General features: G+C 37.6%; 1 protein-coding gene across 2 annotated transcripts in view; it reads right to left on the reverse strand.

Annotated features, from left to right (window-relative positions):
• The window catches only part of FBN2 (fibrillin 2), a 172,831-nt gene continuing 153,846 nt past the window's right edge, over positions 1,413-20,397 (reverse strand). For both annotated transcript variants that reach the window (XM_021381204.1, XM_021381203.1), the window contains 14 exons: positions 20,033-20,158; positions 19,803-19,922; positions 18,497-18,619; positions 17,944-18,075; positions 17,091-17,216; positions 14,492-14,698; positions 13,014-13,139; positions 12,325-12,447; positions 12,060-12,176; positions 11,262-11,390; positions 9,498-9,617; positions 7,604-7,835; positions 5,813-5,972; positions 1,413-3,333 (listed from right to left, as the gene is read on the reverse strand). In XM_021381204.1, coding sequence (XP_021236879.1) covers positions 2,959-3,333; positions 5,813-5,972; positions 7,604-7,835; positions 9,498-9,617; positions 11,262-11,390; positions 12,060-12,176; positions 12,325-12,447; positions 13,014-13,139; positions 14,492-14,698; positions 17,091-17,216; positions 17,944-18,075; positions 18,497-18,619; positions 19,803-19,922; positions 20,033-20,158 — 2,216 coding nt within the window. In that variant the 3' untranslated portion in view covers positions 1,413-2,958. The remainder of the gene's footprint in view (positions 3,334-5,812; positions 5,973-7,603; positions 7,836-9,497; positions 9,618-11,261; positions 11,391-12,059; positions 12,177-12,324; positions 12,448-13,013; positions 13,140-14,491; positions 14,699-17,090; positions 17,217-17,943; positions 18,076-18,496; positions 18,620-19,802; positions 19,923-20,032; positions 20,159-20,397) is intronic.

A 20,397-nucleotide genomic window follows, 5' to 3' on the forward strand; every position in this document is an offset into this window, starting at 1 on the left:
TTTTTTTGTCAGAGTTGATTTTCTTTTTAAGTCTGAGATTTTATTTCAAGTGGATGTGAAGCTAAGGGGAGGAGGAGGACAACTTTTCTCTGGGTATTGAGCTATCTTGTCCATTTTAAAGTGGTAGAGGGCAGTATCACTTTTCTAGTAAACAGGTATGGCTTTTTTACAGTTTGTTGATTGATTAATTAACATGAGTGTATCTGATGGAAATGTCTAGTTTAGAAGAATGTCTGTAATGCTGATTTATACTTGGTTTCTTAAATCTGCTGTGCTCACAGTACTTGCAAAAACTCTCTGTATACAAAAATCCTCCAAAACTTGTAGCCTCAGCAGAGTCATTAGTAAGAGCGCTGCTACTATTTTCTCTCCTTCTTTGAGAGTTGGCAGCAGAGGATAATGCTCTACTGGGTTCAGTCTGACAGCTCTTCTTGCAGTAAGTGTTTCCTGGAAAGCTCCCATTTTGGACAAAGAGCAGCCCTCTTGGAAACTAACTGTTAGAGCTCTTAAGTCAGTGCTATCCTGGATATATTTATCAGACTTCTAAAGAGCTTTTTATTTTTGTGGACTTGTTATTACCCAGAAGCTGCTTTGAATCAGAAGGAAGTTTGCATGACAATATCTAAAGGTAATACCGAGTAAGTCTTGTTCCAGGTAGTCATACTTTGTTGTTTAAAATGATGCACTATTAAACATCAGATGGATCCAAACATATCTTTAGCCTTTAAGTAATACCAAAGGCAAGGAGATAGTAATTACAATACCATAATTGCTTATTAATTTTCTTTCTGAGTAAAATTACTTAAAAATGATCCAGTTTAATCCAGAATGGAATAAGAAAGACAGTGTTGTTTTCTGTAGTGATGTCTTTGTGGAAACCTTGAATACTTTACTAAAAAAACAATTTTTGCATTTTTTCAACTTGAGTGTGTACCTACTCAGAGGTGTTCAAGGAGGGGACTGCCAGTGAGGAGAAGTACTTGGCATCGTTGGTCATAACATATCCTTCGGTATTTGAGGATGATGGAGGTTTTATTGGGAGTTTACTAGAACTGAATTGTCAAATTTAAGTTGTGCTGGTCCTACAGCCTCCGTGACATCAATAAGCATAGTTTTTGCAGGGCCAGCCCCCTTGATCCTGCTAAACGATGAACTGTTTTTGAGGTAATCAATCCAGAATCCTAACTGCATAGGGATGATTTAGTTCCTATGTTTAGGTTCTGTGCTGATAGAGGAACTAAGTTGGCAAATGCTGTGTAACCTTATTCCTAAGTGCTGTATAACTTTATTTCTAAGTAAGTGAAAAAGCATTTGCACCACAACAACTCTTTTTCTACCTCTGAAATCCTTCAAGTTTACAATTAGATGCTTCTTTGCTGTAAAGAACATTAATTTTTTAAAAAACCCCAATCTACCCGAAAATAAGCTTTATTGCAAGAAAAGTGTTGTCATACAAACCTACAAACAAAAACTTTTTTTTCTTACAAACATTTTAATAAAAATGTACAATGTTTCTTTTTTTTTTTTTTTCAAAAATCCCCATAAAGAACAAAAGAAAAGAAAAACCACTGAGTATAACTTGATAGTAATCTTTGGTCAGCACTGATATGTGACTGAAACAATCCTGGAGTCAGCGTGTGCTTTGGCTTTCTTCACATATGAGATTCTGTTACACAACTGGTTACAGGCACCAGCTGTCAAAAAAAGCACCATTGAGACATACACTTAACACATAATGGTACAACATTTTTTTAAAAATTACTAAAGTAAACTAAATGTCAACTCATTGTACACACATCATTCTTACAAAATAAGCTATGATAAAATGAGGCGTACGGTGTATAACTACAGTATTAATGAAACTTCTATCGAATGGATTTCAAATACACATTTTCCTTGTCTGCACTGCATAAATAGTTTGCACATATGGCAGTCCTGATACAGCTCTCAGTTTTTAGTAAATGCACCATTAACTCAAGCCAGCACCAAACAGTATGAAACATCATGTGTCCCTTTCAGAGTGATGTTTTCTTCAGCTGCCTACAGTAATGCAAGTATGTAGAGCACCTTTTCTGAGAATGAGGTGTGTTAGCATGTGTGGTTCCTTGAGGTTATTGGAAGGAAGTACAGTACAGTTTGGTTCTGCATTCTAATGGTATTAAAAGCAGTCAAGGTATTTTGCTACAGCGGTTGTGCCTCTTTCTTACTTTATTTGACGTGGTTGATTCAGAAATACAATCCTATTGACCTGCTGTGAAATATGATCTTTGCTGAGACTAGTATTGCAATTCATGTCCTTTAAGACTTTTTTCCTTTGAACACTCAAAGTTTCGCAAGAGCACTTTAGAATAGCCAGAAGGTGTATCACAGTGCTCTTTCAGCTCTGACAAATTTTAAAATTACTTATATACTATTTGAATGACTGGCACAAATACAAAAGGAAACATCTTTCAAATCTTTTTTTTTTTTTAAAGAAAGTACCACTAAAATGTTATAGCTCAAATTTATAAATCTAAAGAAAAACAAGCACGTTTCCCTTTTTGTTTACATAATTTGTTATTCTCTCCATATATTACTGCATTAAAAATAAATAAACATCTATATTTTTTAATTAGGAACTATAGCAAAATACCCAAAGTGTTACAGACTGCTAGCAGGAAAAAAATAGCTCACATTTTCTGTGCCATTTAGTGCCATATGATGATCTCTCGAACTTTAGCTTTTTAATATACTTTTAAATTGAGGTTATATAAAAGATACAGTAATCATGATTGCCACAAGTTACCCCTCTTGCAAGGGTGGTTCTGCAGTCTCCGTAGAATAGAGAGAAGTCTTCCCTTCTCCCTTCATCCCCCAAAAGTCAGTGACTGTTCCAAAGCCTTAGAAAAGCAGATACGTTCAGGTGGGTAAATAGGTGAACAGAAGTGACTGAAGAACTGGACTCAGTCTGGAAGATGGCTAGTAGAGTTCTAGCCACAGCCTCATTCTGAGAGCTTCCCCGAGCTCTCCAAGGAGGTAGTTGTTCTCATTGCTGTCTTCCAGTTTCTTTAGCTCCTTTTTCTTATATAGAGGAATGCTAGTGATTTCCAGTGTGTATGTTCCAGGCACTGACTTTTTCTTAGCTGTGTGCAAATAACTGAGTCCATCCCTCTGATGGATTCGAAAAATGCCGTCGTTGTTGCCATGTGAGATGACGTAGCGCACATGGTTGGTAAGAGGCTCAATGGCTGGCATGAGTTCTAGGATGTGCTCCTTGTCGTCAAGCCTCGAAATGTTGACTCTCATCTTCAAAGGACTATCCACATCCAGGCTTTCCAAGCTAACTTGCTCAATCTGAAGTAAAGGAGGAAAGGAAATTTAGAGCAGGAAAGAAACAGATATTCATCTGCATTGAGAGAAGAATAATAATTGCTTAGCAACAGTTTCTGCATTTCTCAAACTCTAGCTGTAAAAGAAGCCATTGAAAATCCTTTCCAGCTGGGAGAACTGCTTGATTTCATATAACACACCCTGTAAATCTTAAAGGCCTCTCTCACAGGCTTAACAGGATAATTAAAGTTACAGCATCAGGTCTATAGAGGGAGCTCAGATTTCAGTCTCCTTTCAGAATCTGTTTAACTTCACGTGTGCAAAAAGTCCATGTAAAGAAGAGACATATGTTTAGTGTTGAAGTTAAGACTGTAAGAGAGGCACAGTCTTGTTCTTACGATCAACTTCAGTGTGGAACATTACAGAAACAGAACAGACACAACACAACACTGTATAGGAACTCCCTGAAACTTGAGACAGAACTATCTTAATCGATGCTGGCTTCTAAAAAAGGCAAGCTCAGCACTTGGTGATGAGGTACAATGATTCAAAAGTAAACCAAAGCAAGGACAGATCTGCTGTATTGTTTGCTTTCAGCAGAAGCAGCTGGTACGTAATGGTGTCCAAATTTCTTTGTACTTTCACCACTGGGAGAAGTGCAGAAAAACATACTGACATTGTTTTTCTGACAAATAATGGAATTGTTTGAGTTGCAAGGGACCTTTGAAGGTCATCTAGTCCAACTTCCCTGCAATGGGCTGATGGTTGGACTAGATGATCTTAGAGGTCTTCTCCAACCTTAATGATTCTATGATATGATATGATGATCTATAGCTACATCAGTTGTTGCTTATTTTTTTCAGCGAAGTTTAAGTATATTTCTACTCCCATGTAAATCTGTTCCAAAAGGGTTAGCTGTGAACAAGCTAGGGACTAGAAGGTTGAGAACAAGTGCAAAAGCCTTCTATGAAAGAACAGCTTTTAAAAGGGCTTCTCCAAAAATACATAGGCCTTAGTCTTCTTCAGGAAACTTGATAATAAGTGAATATCCAGCCTAGCTGTCAAGATTACTTTTGCCCTTTTAAAGAAGGGAAAGGATTCTTCCTTCTCTCTGAGGGAGTCCATACATACGTGAGCTACTTTGTAATGAAATTAAAAATGCATAGCGAAAACAAGTAAAATTTGTGAGTAGGAACAAGTACAGAAGTGTATTGAAGTGTATTAAATACCACACTCCATACACATAGTAATGATATGATTATGAATAATTATTATTTTTTCCCCTGTAGTTTTATGATGTGAAATCTCCTAATCTCACTTCTCAGATGGTAAGAAATCCTAGTGCTATCAAATAGGAATAAGTAGATATAATAATTCAGAACTAGATATGAAATTAACTGTGCAATAGACAAAGCTTTTTTTCAAAACCACCAGGTGTTTCTGCAGTGGGTTGGGCCAGAATTCAGACAGGAATCTAGGAGTGGAGGTGGGAAGGGCAAATTATATTTGCGAGAAGTTTAGGTTTGTGCGGGGAAATCGGTCATTTAAATTGTCAACACTATAATTTTTAGAGAAGAAATTATATGACTGAAGTTCTTACCCTTTTAGAAAGGAGGCCTGTTTACTCATTCTTTCAGTGTAACTTGTGTGTTCAGCACACTTACTATTTCAGTTGAGTGTTTGCATTTTGCCTGTTTGCATTACGCAGCTCTTGAACTCCTGAAGGAAAATCTCTCCCCCACTGATTCAGTTTCCCATTACTTACTGCAGATTGCAAGACAGAAGCTAACAACATACAACAACATCTTATCTTACAGAAGAGCAGATGACAGATGTACAGGTATACTTCTGTTTAACTTGAAACAAACAAAGAAGTATTTAAATGGCATAAATATTAGGGCTTGCCTTTTATGAGTATTCCATAACTTATTTTTATAAGCCCATGAAAAACAGGAAGAACAATGTAAATCGGAAGTGTAATTTTCTAACACACTCAGCAATTTTGCAAATGTAGGAATTAAGCAAGGTCCTCATATAGGTATCAGCTAGGCCATGGACTCTAGTCTCTCCACAACTATAACCAACCAGGAAAAGTTACTTAAACTTCAGCAATCTGCAAGAAGATACATTTAGGTGACAGCAGGATGCTGTCTAAACTCCTCATGACAGCAGAACAAACTGCACAAATGACTACTGTCCCAGCTCTGTAATTACAGGAAAACTGAATTTGAGATACTTTGAAGAACTAGACCACATCTCAGAATAGAAAAGCTTTAAAAACTTCAGCTGTTGATAGCTGTTCAAGACTTTCTGTCTGATACAACATTCCTGCAAATAGGACAAAAGTGTGAAAATTACGAAGCAAACAAGGAAAAACAGATTTTTTTCCATGGAATGTGGCTTGTAATAAAATTCCCTCCACTTACTGATAGTGTTTAGTATTGAATCTCTGAAAACACCTCGAATTAAAACTGTTAATAGTACTAGTTTTCCTGATACGTACAGTGTCATTAAGACTTCTCTTCTTTCTGTTGTCTTTTTTCGGATAGCCATTGATTTTGCATTCATAACAGCCTTCAGGGGATAAAGCATTTTCTTCATCAGCATCTCCATCCACTGGCAGGTACTGGCCTTTGTTAAATCCCATCCCTGAGACACAGTGGCTGTTGAATAAAAGCAGCTGTTTTAGTTCTTGCAGTTTTATGAACTGTTCAATTAAAAGGAAAGTGAGTGCATGTAATCTGTACTATGGTATTTATATCCCCTCCCTTTCTCTTTCTTCACCAAGATGTCTGTGAATTAATTTTCTTTGCACTAGTGAATGAAATACATTCACATACTGAAGGAAATGCAACTGCTGACTGAAGGTGTCTAAGTTTTTCTAATTTTCATTTACAGTTATCATGAAGAAGCAAAACAAACCCAATAATCTCTGACTTTGGAAATGAAGATTTTAGTATTTGTCTTGTATCAGAATGATGTTAATTTGTGTTTAACATTCTGAGTTGATCAGTGTGTCTTAAACCCCTTGAGTTGAGGGCTCCAGAGCTGGAAGCAGTACTCCAGATGGGCTCTCATGAGAGCAGAGTAGAGGAGCAGAATCACCTCCCTCGACCTGCTGGTCACAATTCTCTTGATGCAGCCCAGGATGTGGTTGGCCTTCTGGGCTGCCAGCGCACATTGCTGGCTCATGCTGAGTCTTTCATCAGCTGGCACCCCCAAATCCTTCTGCTCAGGGCTGCTCTCAAGCCTTTCTCCACCTAGCCTGTATTTGTGCTTGGGATTTCCCCAATCCAGATGCAGAACCTTGCACCTCGCCTTGTTGAACTTCATGAGGTTGGCATGGGCCCACCTCTCAAGCCTGTCCAGGTTCCTCTGGATAGCATCCCTTCCCTCTAGCGTGTACTTGGTGTATCTAGCTTGGTGCCATCTGCAAACTTGCTGAGGGTGCACTCGATCCTACTGTCCATGTTGCCTACAAAGATGTTAAATAGCAACGGTCCCAGCACAGATCCCTGAAGAATGCCACTTGTCACCTGTCTCTACTTGGACATCGAGCCACTGACTACAACTCTCTGAATGTGACCATGCAGCCAATTCCATATCCATCAAGTGGTCCATCCATCAAATCTATTTTTTTCCAATCTGGTGACCAGGATGTCATGCAGGACAGTGTCACTGCACAAATCCAGGAAGATGACGTCAGTTGCTCTTCCTTTATCCACTGATGCCATAACTCTATCATAAAAGGCCACCAAGTTTGTCAGACATGACTTGCCCTTGGTGAAGCCATGTTGGTTACCACCAATCACCTCATCTTTATATTCCATGTGCCTTAGAAGAGCATTCAGGAGGATCTGCTCCATGATCTTGCCAGGCACAGAGGTGAGACTGACTGGCCTGTAGTTCCCCAGATCTTCTTTTTTTTTCCCTTCTTGAAAATGGGAGTTATGTTTCCCCTTCTCCAGTCAGGGGAACTTTATCAGTCTGCCATGACCTTTCAAATATGACAGATAGTTCTTGTGATGATACTGGCAGAGAAAGCAGAACTAACTGTGTAATGTTGGTCACATGTTAGATTTAAAATGGGTGTCATGCTGCAGGTAGAGACATCGACAGCTACAGGTATTTTTATACACAGCCTGTGTATATTGTTCACAAAAAGTATAGAAGAAAACATGGCTTGTTCTTCACTCTCACCTCTGCTCTTCAGTCTGACTACTGTCCTGCCGTCCTGCCTTTCTGTCACCCTTTCAGTGAGCCTCTGATGTAGTACTGTGTGTGACATACTCACCCTTGTCCAACTCTGTAATAGCCTGGTGGACAGCCACAAAGATAACCACCTTCAGTGTTGGAACAACCATAATTGCAGGGGTTCTTGGCAGAAGAACATTCATTCACATCATGGCACGCACTGGAGAACTGGTCATAAGAAAATCCAGAAGGGCATGCACACTTGTAACTTCCAAGTGTGTTGTAGCAAGAAGCAGAGCCACATGTGTTAGGATTGGAACACTCATTTTCATCTAGAAATCAAACAAAAGTGTATTGGTACCTTCTAATCTGGATAGACATCGGACAGGCACAATGTAGCTAACAAATCAGAACATATGCGAGTCCTCGGGCTCTGCTACGTCCTTGACCTTATTACAAAGATGTGGTCCACAAAGAAAAAATACACTGGCCAAAGTCACAAACATAAACATCTGGTAAAGGTGTTTTGGGATACTGTTACTTCTAAGCTTTTCCTCAAAGCTACACCTTCCTTCAAGACGTGTCTCCAGTTTTGCTTAGGGGTCGATGCCAATGCTCCTTCTCCTGGCAAGGTGACCATAATAGTGTTTATGGTTGGCTAGAGATAGGGTGGAGGTAGTACATATTTGTAGTAAAATCTGCAGGCTCTGTCAGGGGAAAGACAATCTGAATAGCCACCTCAAATGAAAGAGAAACCAAGAATTGTCATCACCTTATGGGCATTAAGATGCAGAGAAGGCTCCTCCACTCAGTCCAACTCATTTGGCTGCAGGGTTTTTTTTTGAAAAATGAGTGAGGAAAGTAGCTTGCGGTATGAAAGATCATGCATTTGATAGTTGGTAGATATTCTGCCTATTTAAGTTATCTTAGCAAGGTACTGTTCCCTACAGGTATCTTCCTCTCCAGCATCACTGGTGCATGCTTTACCATTTTGCCTTCAGTTAGTATACGTCATATTCTTTTGAGGACTGCCTATCTTTACTCTATGTTCACTGACTACAGCTGTTTTGGAAATTTTTGGGAATTGTTACCTGTTCCTGCTTTTTTTGCTGAGAGCAGTATTAGGCAGAGATGGTGGAGATTGGGTCCTAAGAAAAACTGCCTGGTGTGCTATTTAATGTAAAGCAAGTATAAAAAACTGGTTTTGATGTGTAATAGGGCAATAAGATCAACCTATAGGAGATCTGTGTCACTGCTCACAGTCATCCTCTGATTGCTGCACCATGCAGGATGGGGAAGTTCGGCTGAGTGGGTTTTTATTTATGTTTTTTTTATTTCTTACATTCCATATGATGTGAGAATTGGCTTAGTTCATGAAACACAGAGAAGAAATGATGGTATGAATGAGCCAGATGTAGAAGAAAACTGCTAAACTGATTAATTTGTCCTTATTGCCTGCCCAATGAACTATAGCAAGCCTTCACACTACACTTTGGAAGTAGGAAACCATTAATTATTATGATGGTATATTTTCTCCCTTTTCACTATAGACTGCTCTGCATTACTCTAAAAAGGCTAATGGGGATGCGTGATTCTTATTCATGAAAGGCTGGATTTTTCTTCTCCAACACAGCTATTTGCTTTAGCTTGAATTGAAGGAATTCAAGGAACACCTTTCCACCTTTCTAAGATGAGGGTTTTCCTGAGGAGAAGGGAGTCAGACTAGGAGAGACACCTTGTCACAGAGAGTTTTAACAAGATGAATAGGATGAACATGTTATGAATATGAATATGCTTTCTCTTTGTCATCTGTCATTGATCTACACTGGGAGTATGAAGTGGATGAAGGGAAGGGGAGAGGTATTAAAAAACTATATGCTTGCATATCCTTAGCAGACACATACAGCGCCCATTCTTCTCACCTGGTGGTTGTCACTGTGATCACAATGACACTTTTGCTATTCAAATGTATTCCATACATTTTGTTTCCTTACCAACACATTGATTCCACTGGTAATGCTGAATATACCCTTGTGGGCATCCACATCTGTATCCACCTAGGATGTTTTGACAGCCATGCTGGCATCTATGATTCCCATCACATTCATCCACATCTTTGCATTTGGGAGAGAAGTAGAACAAGAAATAATTACATCAATATACATGTTGTCAAATATGTTACTCACTGATCAGCCAAACACCAGTATTTATGGCAGAGGAATACTGTTCTAAGATGGAAGTGCTGTTCAGGCTATCTGTTTGGAAAGCCTGACACTCAATTCATGTAGAGTTCTTCCTATCTACCAATAATCAAATTGAAGATTTTGAACCTTCACATGATTCAGATGTGGGGAAGAAAGACTATCCCTTGTAATTACACATAATATTGCTTTGATGTTATTTTTACAATGCAATTGGAATTGGACTTCAGTTTTCACACCAACTCTACAGGACTAAGCCTTCGTTTTCCTAGAACACTCTGAAGTGTTCAAATGTGAGGAACATAGCAAATTTCATAGAATCATAGAATGGCTTGTGTTGGAAGGGACCTCAAGGATCATCCCACAGGGGATCTCAAGCTCCAACCTCCCTGCTGCAGGCAGGGCCGCCAACCTCCATATCTAATACTAGATAATTTGGCTGCAGTGCAGCTGTTTACCTTAGCAATTAAAAAGAAAAAGCCATCCAAACAGTCTGTGATCAATATGTAAATAAAGGAGAAAGCCGCAAAAAAAACCAAAATGTAAAAACATGACAATCCGAAATAGCATCTGCTATAAGAAATAAGTAAATACCAAGTCACTGTAAGTAGACAAGTGTGTCAGGTACAGCTTGTAATACCAGTAAAAAATAAAAAAAGTAATTAATGATACCACAAATACTAAGTTACACCCCAGTTGTCCACAGTTGTCCACAAATTCCATGGACCTGAGATGTCCCTAAACCTGAAGTCCAGAAAACCACACTACCAGGCTGTCCTTTCATCAGTAAACGCACATAGAGCAGTTCTGATGGTCCAGTTAGTTACGTACCCTGTGAATGCTTTGGTACATGTAACTTAGTGTTTTGTTTCATAGCTACTGGGTAAACTATGCAAGAAGGATGAATGTAATTGAAGAGAACAAAGTAAACTGACAGATGACAATGCTTTCTTCAACTTCTGGCTGTGCACATACTGAGTTTTATTATAGAAATACACTCCAAATATCAATTCCTATTTTAAATACTTTCGTCAAAGTAACTGACATTTTGACATGTCATAAATTTGTCCACCTCTCCCTTTTGATTTTTTCTTTGTTCAGTATCTGAGACCCACTAAAGACATTGGAATGCTGGAATCCAGATTTCTTGACTGGGGTTCCTTTTTGGGCCAAGAGAGAAAGATAAAGCTATAGAAGACAACATAAAAGTTGGGATTTTAGAGATTCCTATCAGAGTACATGAAAACGAAAAAAAAATAATTTTTGATGCATAAGCCTTATGTGAATGTGAAATGACACTCTGAAAAGAGTTGTTTGAGAGTCTAACTAAATAGCGCTTTTTAATTCTAGCTTGTTTGAAAAAGAGTCAGGCAGTATGTTCATACATACATTTATGTTTTAAATACCTCAAATACATTCCTTTTTATTGTTGGTATATACTTTTACTCTGTCCACTGCTCTGTTTTATGAATGTGATTTATCTTTGACATCATAGGATTAACTATACACAGAGGAATGGATTTGCACCATAAAAATAAATTGACTTTCACTAGTTACCTTCACAGTTTAATCCAGTAGAATCCAGGGAAAATCCCCTTTGGCATTCACAGGTAAAACTTCCAGGAGTGTTCTGGCAAATTCCTTTTGATCCACAGAGTGATGGCTGAGAACCACATTCATTGTTATCTTAAAATTAGAGCATAGAGAAAAAGATAGTATTCCTCAGGATAAGATGTTATGCATGTTCATAAAACACTTCTTTAGAGGCTGAAAACCACAGAGATCCAAAAAACTGATTTTAAAAGTGTTGCTTTTCATATTTAAATTTCAGATGATCTGATGACTCATGCAGAGGTATAAGTACTTAATAAATTGGAAGCACAGGTTATAATTCCTTTATGAGTCTGGAAGACCAAGGTATGTAATTGCTGACAGAGGAAAAATGCTGCACCTCTGTATTAGCTTAACTAAAATAGTTCTAGTTGGCAAGATTCATATGCTTAAGATCTAAAGACATCTGTATCTATTAAAGAAGAAAAGGCAGTTTGTTTTTCTTTTAACTACATTTTAAATCAGATTTTAATACTTTACTCCTTTGTGTCCATGTGGTTATACTTAAAATATAATAACTTGTATTAAATAGATAGAACTGTTTACTAGGCAAGAAAATACAGTTAGTGGATACCCTTTCATTTTTCTTTAGCTGTAACTGCTGCTTTTCAAGACCTGTTTTCTGGACTGCTGACATTATTGCTTCAAATTATCATTGTTTATACACTGAAAAAATAATGGGTAAAAATTGAGAATGTTCATTTTAGAGAAAAACTGATGCAAGAAAATTTCTGTTTTTCTTACCAATACAAGCTGTGTGATGTTGAGTAAAACCAGGTGGACATTTGCAGGTGAAGCCTCCAAGGGTGTTGACACAGAGAAACTGACAATTGTGTTGTTTAGTTTGACATTCGTCAAGATCTGAAAGTAACAGATGTTGTTGTCTTACAAAAAGTCAACACAAAAGAGGTACACTTAGTCTAACTTGAAAAAAAATCATGCTTAAAAATTATTTCATTTTCAATCAAAGTGCAGTAAAATTAGAATTAGTGTGTTTAACTTCCCTTACCTTTACATGTCTTTCCATCTTCTTGGAGGATGTAGCCTCGAGGACATGAGCATTGATAGCTCCCTTCTGAATTCTTGCAGATAAAATTGCATGGTTTAGGAGACTGGGAGCACTCATCCAGATCTGAAGAGAGAAATTGTTACATATTTCTTGTACTGGTTTGTTTGAAAGATGTTTCCTAAACAGCACTTCATTTAAGAAAAAATTGTAGAAAAAGCATCTCATTTACATTTTTGCAGGGTTTTCATTTCTTATCCTATTGTCACCGTGGAGTCTCTATTGAGTTGCCACTGCAAGTGGCAGAGTTAAACATTAGAGTGACAGTGACATTAATACTTTCATTTACAGACAAAGGATTCCTTTTCAGGCAGACTATATACTTAGATGAGTTAACCAACAGGAAAATGAAGCAGTAAGTTCTTTGTCAGTCAAAATGGTTACACAGCTGGAACGTATTTCAGTGGCTCATTCTACTGCAGGAATACTGCCAACATAGCTTGCTTCCCCATTTTGCAAAATGAAATATAAAACCAGAAAGGCATATTAGGAAGACAAATAAAGAAAAGCGGAAAGAGAGAAATAGATAAAAACCGCTTTTACACACAGAGGTTTACAAAGGCTGACAGAGAGTTGCATTGTGTAATTATTTACCAAGTTAAAAAAAATAGAATTAAGAGGCTGCATCTTACCCACACAAGATGTACTGCTTATGTCAGTCGTATAGCCAACTTTGCAAAAGCAGCGGAAGGAGCCCATAGTGTTGATACACTGTCCATTTCTACAAAGGTTTGGCATCACCTTACATTCATCAATATCTGTAAAGAAAATATTAAATGTTTTTTAAAAAAACTATTTTTTTTTTAATTTAAAGTATTTGTTTTGAATTTGACATCTGCTGTTCACTCTTCCTTCTGAATAAAAAATACTCCGAAAAAAAAGAGCAGGTTCTACCAACGGTCTTCTCAGCATTGGTTATGTTGCACCTGGAGTACTGTGTTTAGTGCTGGGTTCTCTTCCCATACAGGATAGACATGGATACACCAGAAAGAGTTCAGAGGAGGTCCACCAAGACAATGAAGTGACTAGCACACCTCTCCTATGAAGAAAGCCTGAGAGAGCTGGGATGTTCAGCCCAAAGAAGAGGAGGCCCAGAGGAGATCTTATAAATGTCTGTAAGTACCTGAAGGGAGGGTGCAAAGAGGATGAAGTCAGGCTCTTATTGGTGGTTCCCAGTACCAGGACAAGAGGCACTGGGCACAATCTGGAGCACAGGAATTTCCTTCTGAACACCAGGAAGCACTTCTGTGCTGTGCAGGTGATGAAGCACTGTCACAGACTGCCCAGACAGGCTGTGGAATCTCCTCCTTGGAGATATTCCAAAGTCATATGGACATGGTCCTGGGCACCTTGCTCTGGGTGTCCCTGCTGGAGCACAAGTTGGGCCTGATGGACCCAGAGCTCCTTTCCAAACCTAACCATTCCATGATTCTGTGCAATGCCATGGAAACATTACTGGGAAGGGGAAAGAAGTACTCCCTTTTTCAATTTTTCCACAGTTCCTCATCATCATGCTTCTGACGGTAACTTTACCCTTTCTTTCCCTTTCAAAATGGGCCTGAACACGCAGGCAAACATTCCTGAAACTTTCATTATCATTTTCAGCATCAAAATTTCCTGCTATTTCATTGGGTAATCTGGTTCCAGTTTTGTTCAATCAGAAAAAAGCGATGTGTAAAAGTGAATTTAGTTATGACTAGAAAGATATTTTCTTCACCACAACTTAAAAATTTATGTTAGTTTCTTCTGTGTAAATAGGAACTACAAAGCATTCAATGAAACAGCTGTTAAAGTAACTGCTGTTGCCTACTGCCTTATATGTAAAACTTCCCAGCAATCAAAAGTTTTGGGACCATTTCTTGCTTTTAGTTACTGGTTGATCCTTCTTTAGATCCCGACCCTGAAAATTGTGCACAGCTGTGACTATTTCTAGCACAGCTACCGTTTAAAGATGTTTTTAATTTCTGGCCATGCAGCAGCATTTGAAAAATCAAACTCTGATGTTTCAGAGGAAATTCTTCGAAGGAGCTTCAAAGAGAATACTGCATTTTCTTAAGCAAGTGAGTGAATTCCTTTACCATTTTCTACCTCCTTTCATCTCTGCAAATACCTCTTCCATCTGTAGTATATCCTGGCCCATGTGGACAGAGTTTCTTGTATTGGGTGGTTCCAGGAAGTGGGCAGAGCTCACACTGATTGCCCCAGCCCCGGCCTCCATCACAGCAGCACTCAGATTTAGTGACAAGATTCCGGCTGCTTGAGGCCATCTGACACATTGTCTGTAGAACTTCAGCAAAGCAAAAGCCTTGGCGGTTATCTGTAAGGAAAAAGTGGGGATACCAGGAAAGAGTAGGAGCTAAACATCTGAACCATTAAGCATCTGATGTATTATTTTGGCTCTTAGTCAACACATGCAAGCACTAAATTATTAGCAACAACTCTGTGAAGTCTGTTTTGACTTAGCCTTTCAAAAACTTGTCATGACTTCTGATCATTTGTTGTGATTCCAAGTTTATTCCAGACATCCTTGAAGTTCAGTACCTGAGTGGCATGGTATGAGTTGTAATTCTAGGAAGGATATGGCCTGAGGCATACCTGGCAAGCTTGCTTCATAATAAAACAAGTTGGAAGCCAAACTGAGCTCCCACTTAAGCTACCTATGTTTGGCTTGTATTTAATAGATTTTCTTGGAGCTGGGGTTCTTGGGGTTGGGCTATTGTTTTGTTTTGTTCTTGTTTTGTTTTACTGGCCAAACTGGCATGTCTGATCATCTGTAGCTTGGTATGATATAAATGACAAAATCCTCAGCACTTACAAGTCTCTATGCAATTACCTAGTCTTTTTTAGTGACACTTCTAGTTTGTAGGTTGGAAAAATAGATTTATATAACCATACTGTTTATCTCCTCAGTCAATTTTCCTTTATTGTTGATTGCTTTGATTAACACCTGTCTGCCACGAAAGATGAGTAAAACTACATAATCATACCCTCCTGCACATTTCCTTCACACAGGCAGCTGAAGAGAGATCCCAGCTTCAAATTATCTGGAAATTCTAAATTTTGCAGAGATGATACTTCTAAGTAGGTTATGTCCCTTGTCTAATTTGTTAATTAAAATGGAAATATTGTCAACAACAGTCTGACAAATGTTAATGTTTCTAAAGGAAAGATTATTTTTTTTTCATCTTAAAGCTTCAAGTTAAAATCTTTCATATCCCTCTGAAACTGCACATTTCTGAACATCACGCTGACCTTCTGGTTTACAAGTATAAGAATATAATCTGTAGACTGCTTACATGAAACAGGTAAAATGTGATCTCTGCCTTAAATGAAAATTGTTTTGGGTTCATAAGATAAAGATATCCTCATGGAAAATGCCACTTGTGTGAGATACCATGTTTGCTGCCATGATTTGCAGGACTTAGCAGATTTCTGTTCTCATAGATAGGTATTTTGTGCAGGTCTTTAAGCCCTGTATACCCTAAGACCATATAATGCTTTGTCCCTGATTTGAGGTGGAATATATTTTAATGTGAACAGAATACATTTTAAATAGTATAAGCTAAGTTTTAATGTTTGTGATTTAATTCTGAAGATACAGTTTGCTTCTGTCAGACTCATTTTTCAGTCATGACTCATCTGGACAGCACTAAAGAATATGTAGTAATAAGCAAACTAACCCAAAGAATAGTTTTCAAAAAATAATGCATGTATATATGTATGTATACATTAAAATATAAGAAAGCAATAATGAAAGCAGGATATTTCCTTGCCAGTTATGACTGGCTGGAGTTAACAGTCTGCAGCAGCCTTTTTCCGTCTGGCCCTAATCCTTAGGAAATACCCTGCAATTCGAATATTATTACTTTGCCATGAAGTCAGCATACTACTAAGGGCAATTCACAGACAGCTGGTTATACAGCATATACCTACTTAAGTATTCCAATTGAATCTAAGTATTTTAATGCAAGTGTGCTTCATGTAGTCCCACAAACTCCTACAGTTTCACACGCTGGTATTCTAAGACACTTTGAATAATCTGCACTTGAATGTTGGTCATGAAAATGTTAAGATTCCACAGTTCTGTTTGATTTTTAAAAATGGAACAAGTAATTTTATAGTGCAAATGACAAGTCTGAGCATACTGGTAAGGAATAAGGTTGATGAATATTAAATCCTTCATCGGTATTTAGTGTGCAGGCATGCCTCAATAACTTTTAAATATATTTTGCTATTTTTCATGACATTCTTATATTTTTTATTCATATTCATAGTCTACATTAACAGTACAGAATGTTCAGATGCCTAGCTGAAATACTGTGGTGATTAAAATCATGTTCTGATCATGGAAACATTTTAGTTTGCTGTGCATTCCGGTTTGTAATCTATCTAAGGTAACTAAATCCTGCCTCTTTAAAAGTAATTAATTTTTCTGGATAGCAGCATGTTTATGCAATTTGGAATTTAGATGTCAGGCCCCTGATAGCTCAATTCAGCCCGCATTCTCAAGATGCTTCTCATCCTGTCATTATTTAATATTCTATCATTTAACATGATTTCATTGCGTTAATTCATTAGGAACATTATTTAGTTTCTTCACCTAAAAGCAGCAGCTGTTAGGTACTCAGAAACCTAATTTACACTCCACATCCTTAACTGCTTTTATATTCTTTAATATAAGGTGGAGTGTATATGAAAATGGCACTTACCAAGACACTCGATGCCTGATGGGCTTGACAGGAATCCTTCATTACATTCACATCGGTAGCTCCCAATAATATTCATGCAACGACCATTTTCACAGATACCTGGCTTGGTGCGGCATTCATTTTCATCTTTACAAAAATACCAAATGTCCAGATATATATCAGGTTAGCGTTACATGAAAACGTATCAGATCTGTAGAATGCATTCAGTATTTTGCATAATATTTGCAAGAAGTAGAAAAATAAACAACTGATCAAGCAGAAGAAAGACCTTTCTAGTAATCATACCTTATTTCATGCCTTGTATTCTGCATCTAGGATGAAGGCTCTAATCCCCCTATACTCTCTGCGTATACAGAGAATAGAGGTTTTGAACTATGGTAGCATCCAAATCTCTTGCTTTGTGGCTTTTATATGTAAAACCTAACAGTTATATGAAAATTTCATAGTTTTAATTCTTTAAGGAACTGCCACATTATTTATAGACAGTATTAATGTTGAAGGAAATATAACTTCTTATTTACAATAATTTTCCTTCTTACCAGATAAGGTCTCTTTCGTCTGGTTACTTAATGCTTTAAATCTAACAAGTGTCTGAAAAACTTCCTGACTTGGTTGAACAACTAAAGAAACAAAAACAACGTTTTTCTTCTGAAACACCTCCTAGTCCTTTAGGACTACTTTCAAATAAGGCTCAAGTCTTGAAAATACAAAGTAAGTTTAAGATGCTGGGTACTAACAGATATCTTGAGCATCCTTTATGAACTGCTACTTTGAAGTTTATTAAACACACATACAGAGAATTGTTTACTGGTTGGAATTGCATCAAACGTCTTCTTTCTTTTCTAAGCTTTACCTGTACAGCCTTCTCCATCAGGTCTCCGTGTCATTCCAGGAGGACAAATGCACATGAAGGTACCAATCAAATTTTTGCACATCATGCCTCTTGATTCACAGTCATGGAGACCTTCAGCACATTCATCTAGATCTGGAAAAATACACACATTTTGCGTTTGAACATCTTTGCAGTAACTTCAGTTACTGAAGACAACAAGCACTCTCTCAAGAAAAAAAGGACATCCAGACTTTCCTAGCAGACAAGCACTGAACAAAATCTGAGAGCTATGCTTAACTTCAGTTATAGAAATAATCTTTGTGAGTTGTTAAAAGATGAGCTTCACCATCTTGACGTTCTTGTCTTTACATCCCACAGCAAGAATACCCAAAGCACTAGATATTGGTCTCATGCAAATTTTGTCTTATGTAACTTTTTAAAGAGAAAATAATCATCTTCTGTTTGCTACATTTCACTAAGATGATGAATGTGAGATGCAAAGAAATATTTGGAGTATGCTTTGGCCAACACAAGGTGATGGAAAATGGGAAGAAGTTTACATTTCAGTCATTACCTTTGCACATCTTTTGGTCTTCTCTCAGTTCATAGCCAACTGGACAGGTGCATTCATAGAACCCGTAAGTATTGATACATCGAAAAGCACACAGCAAGGGATTCTGAGCACACTCATTTATATCTGAACAGAAAGGAACAAAAACATCATTTTCCACTAAGTTTTAAAACAATCACACAGAAGTTTTTATACTTTTACTCCTACCTAAAACTATCAAAAATATTTTAAAACAGAAAGTTGTGGATGTTTGATTTTGAGTAGGCATAGGAACCTGCATGAAGCTCTGCATAAGAACAGTGATACCATAAATATGGAGTTACTTGAACTTATAATGACAGGCTGTGGTAAGTTCTATCTCAGATTCTTATTAAATTTTTTAAATGTATATATGTGTGACGAGAGATGTCAGGTTTTTTTCAACTGTAAGAATATGAATTCTTGCTTTGGAAAGCAAACTAATTAGACTCATAAAAAAAATAATTTTTTTAAGAAGGATCCTGATAAAGATCTGATGAAAACAGAATGGTTGCTCACAAATTCCTCACCATGAAAAATAAGAGTTATTTATTGAAACTAACAGAGGATTGGCTCAAAATAGATGAAAGAAAATTTTTTTCTAAGTTGTGAGAGTGGTGAACTTTTGCATCTTGCTGCCACAAGAGGCTGTAGATGCAGATGATATCAATAGGTTCAAGACTGTACTGGACAGATTCTCGGACAACAGATCCATAAATGGATATACTGAACCCTCTCTGCAGGGAAACGTTCTCCTTTCTAAATCATATTTTCCCTAGATCCACAAATATTGAGAGGAATGAGCTGCTGAAAGTTGTTAGTCATGCTTGTATACTGTTCTGAATTAGCGCTTCAGAACAGTGAGGGATGAAATAAAGACTAGATGGACCAGTGGCCTGATTTCAGTTTATTGGATGCAATGCAACTCTCTTGCTACTATGATTGTGATGAGTGGGTCAGTTCATAACTGAGCTGCCTCACTTATGAAAAAATGCTCGGCAAGTTGATGCATTTTTGCACTCGTTTGCTGTATTTTTTTGAGGTTATTTTGGGGGCCCAACTGTTATCATTTATTCTTTTTACCCCTCTCCATCAGACAGCTTAATAACAAAACAAAGACTAACATGATTTCAGAAGCAAAAATACTGATTAAATCAATTTATTATTTTCCCAATGAGATATCTGAAGCAGAGAAACTTTTTTCCTCCTGCTTTTTACAGAACAAAATGCCTGTCTAGTACAGCAATTTGACATACAGAAATCAAAGGAAAAAATGTAGAAGACAAATTACCTTCACAATTCATCATAGGGCCTGGCTCAAATCCTTCATGACAGTTGCATTCAAAACTGCCAATAACATTAGTGCATGTACCATTTCCACATGGGTTGCCAATTGAACATTCATCAGTATCTGTACGTAACAAATGAGTAAATGTAAGCTGAAGGAAACTGGGACACACTTTAAATTGTGTTTTAAATTCAAATGCTATATTTCTTAGCATTTATGAAACAGGGACACACCAATACAATGTACTCCAGTGAAATCTAAGTTGTATCCCATTGGGCACTCGCAGCGGAAGGATCCATCAGTGTTGATGCAGTGGCCATTTGAGCAAATCCCTGGGCTTTCAAGGCATTCATTAACATCTAAAAAGTAGGAAGATATTAGCAACCACTTATTAGCTGATGTGTTCTTTATCAAGTCTTAATAAAACATTTTTCAAACACAAAGTGCCCTGCTCTGTTGGTCTCTCTCCATGTAATTTCAAAGGTAATCTCTGATCTATCTTGTAATGATCCACATTTATTAAAAGTTAGCCTCTTGTCACCCGTGGGCTGTGGGGAGTAAGCCATCACACAGTACAAAATCCAAGTCTAGCTTTAAG

The sequence above is a fragment of the Numida meleagris genome, chromosome Z (assembly GCF_002078875.1).
Source record: "Numida meleagris isolate 19003 breed g44 Domestic line chromosome Z, NumMel1.0, whole genome shotgun sequence".
Classification (NCBI taxonomy): domain Eukaryota; kingdom Metazoa; phylum Chordata; class Aves; order Galliformes; family Numididae; genus Numida; species Numida meleagris.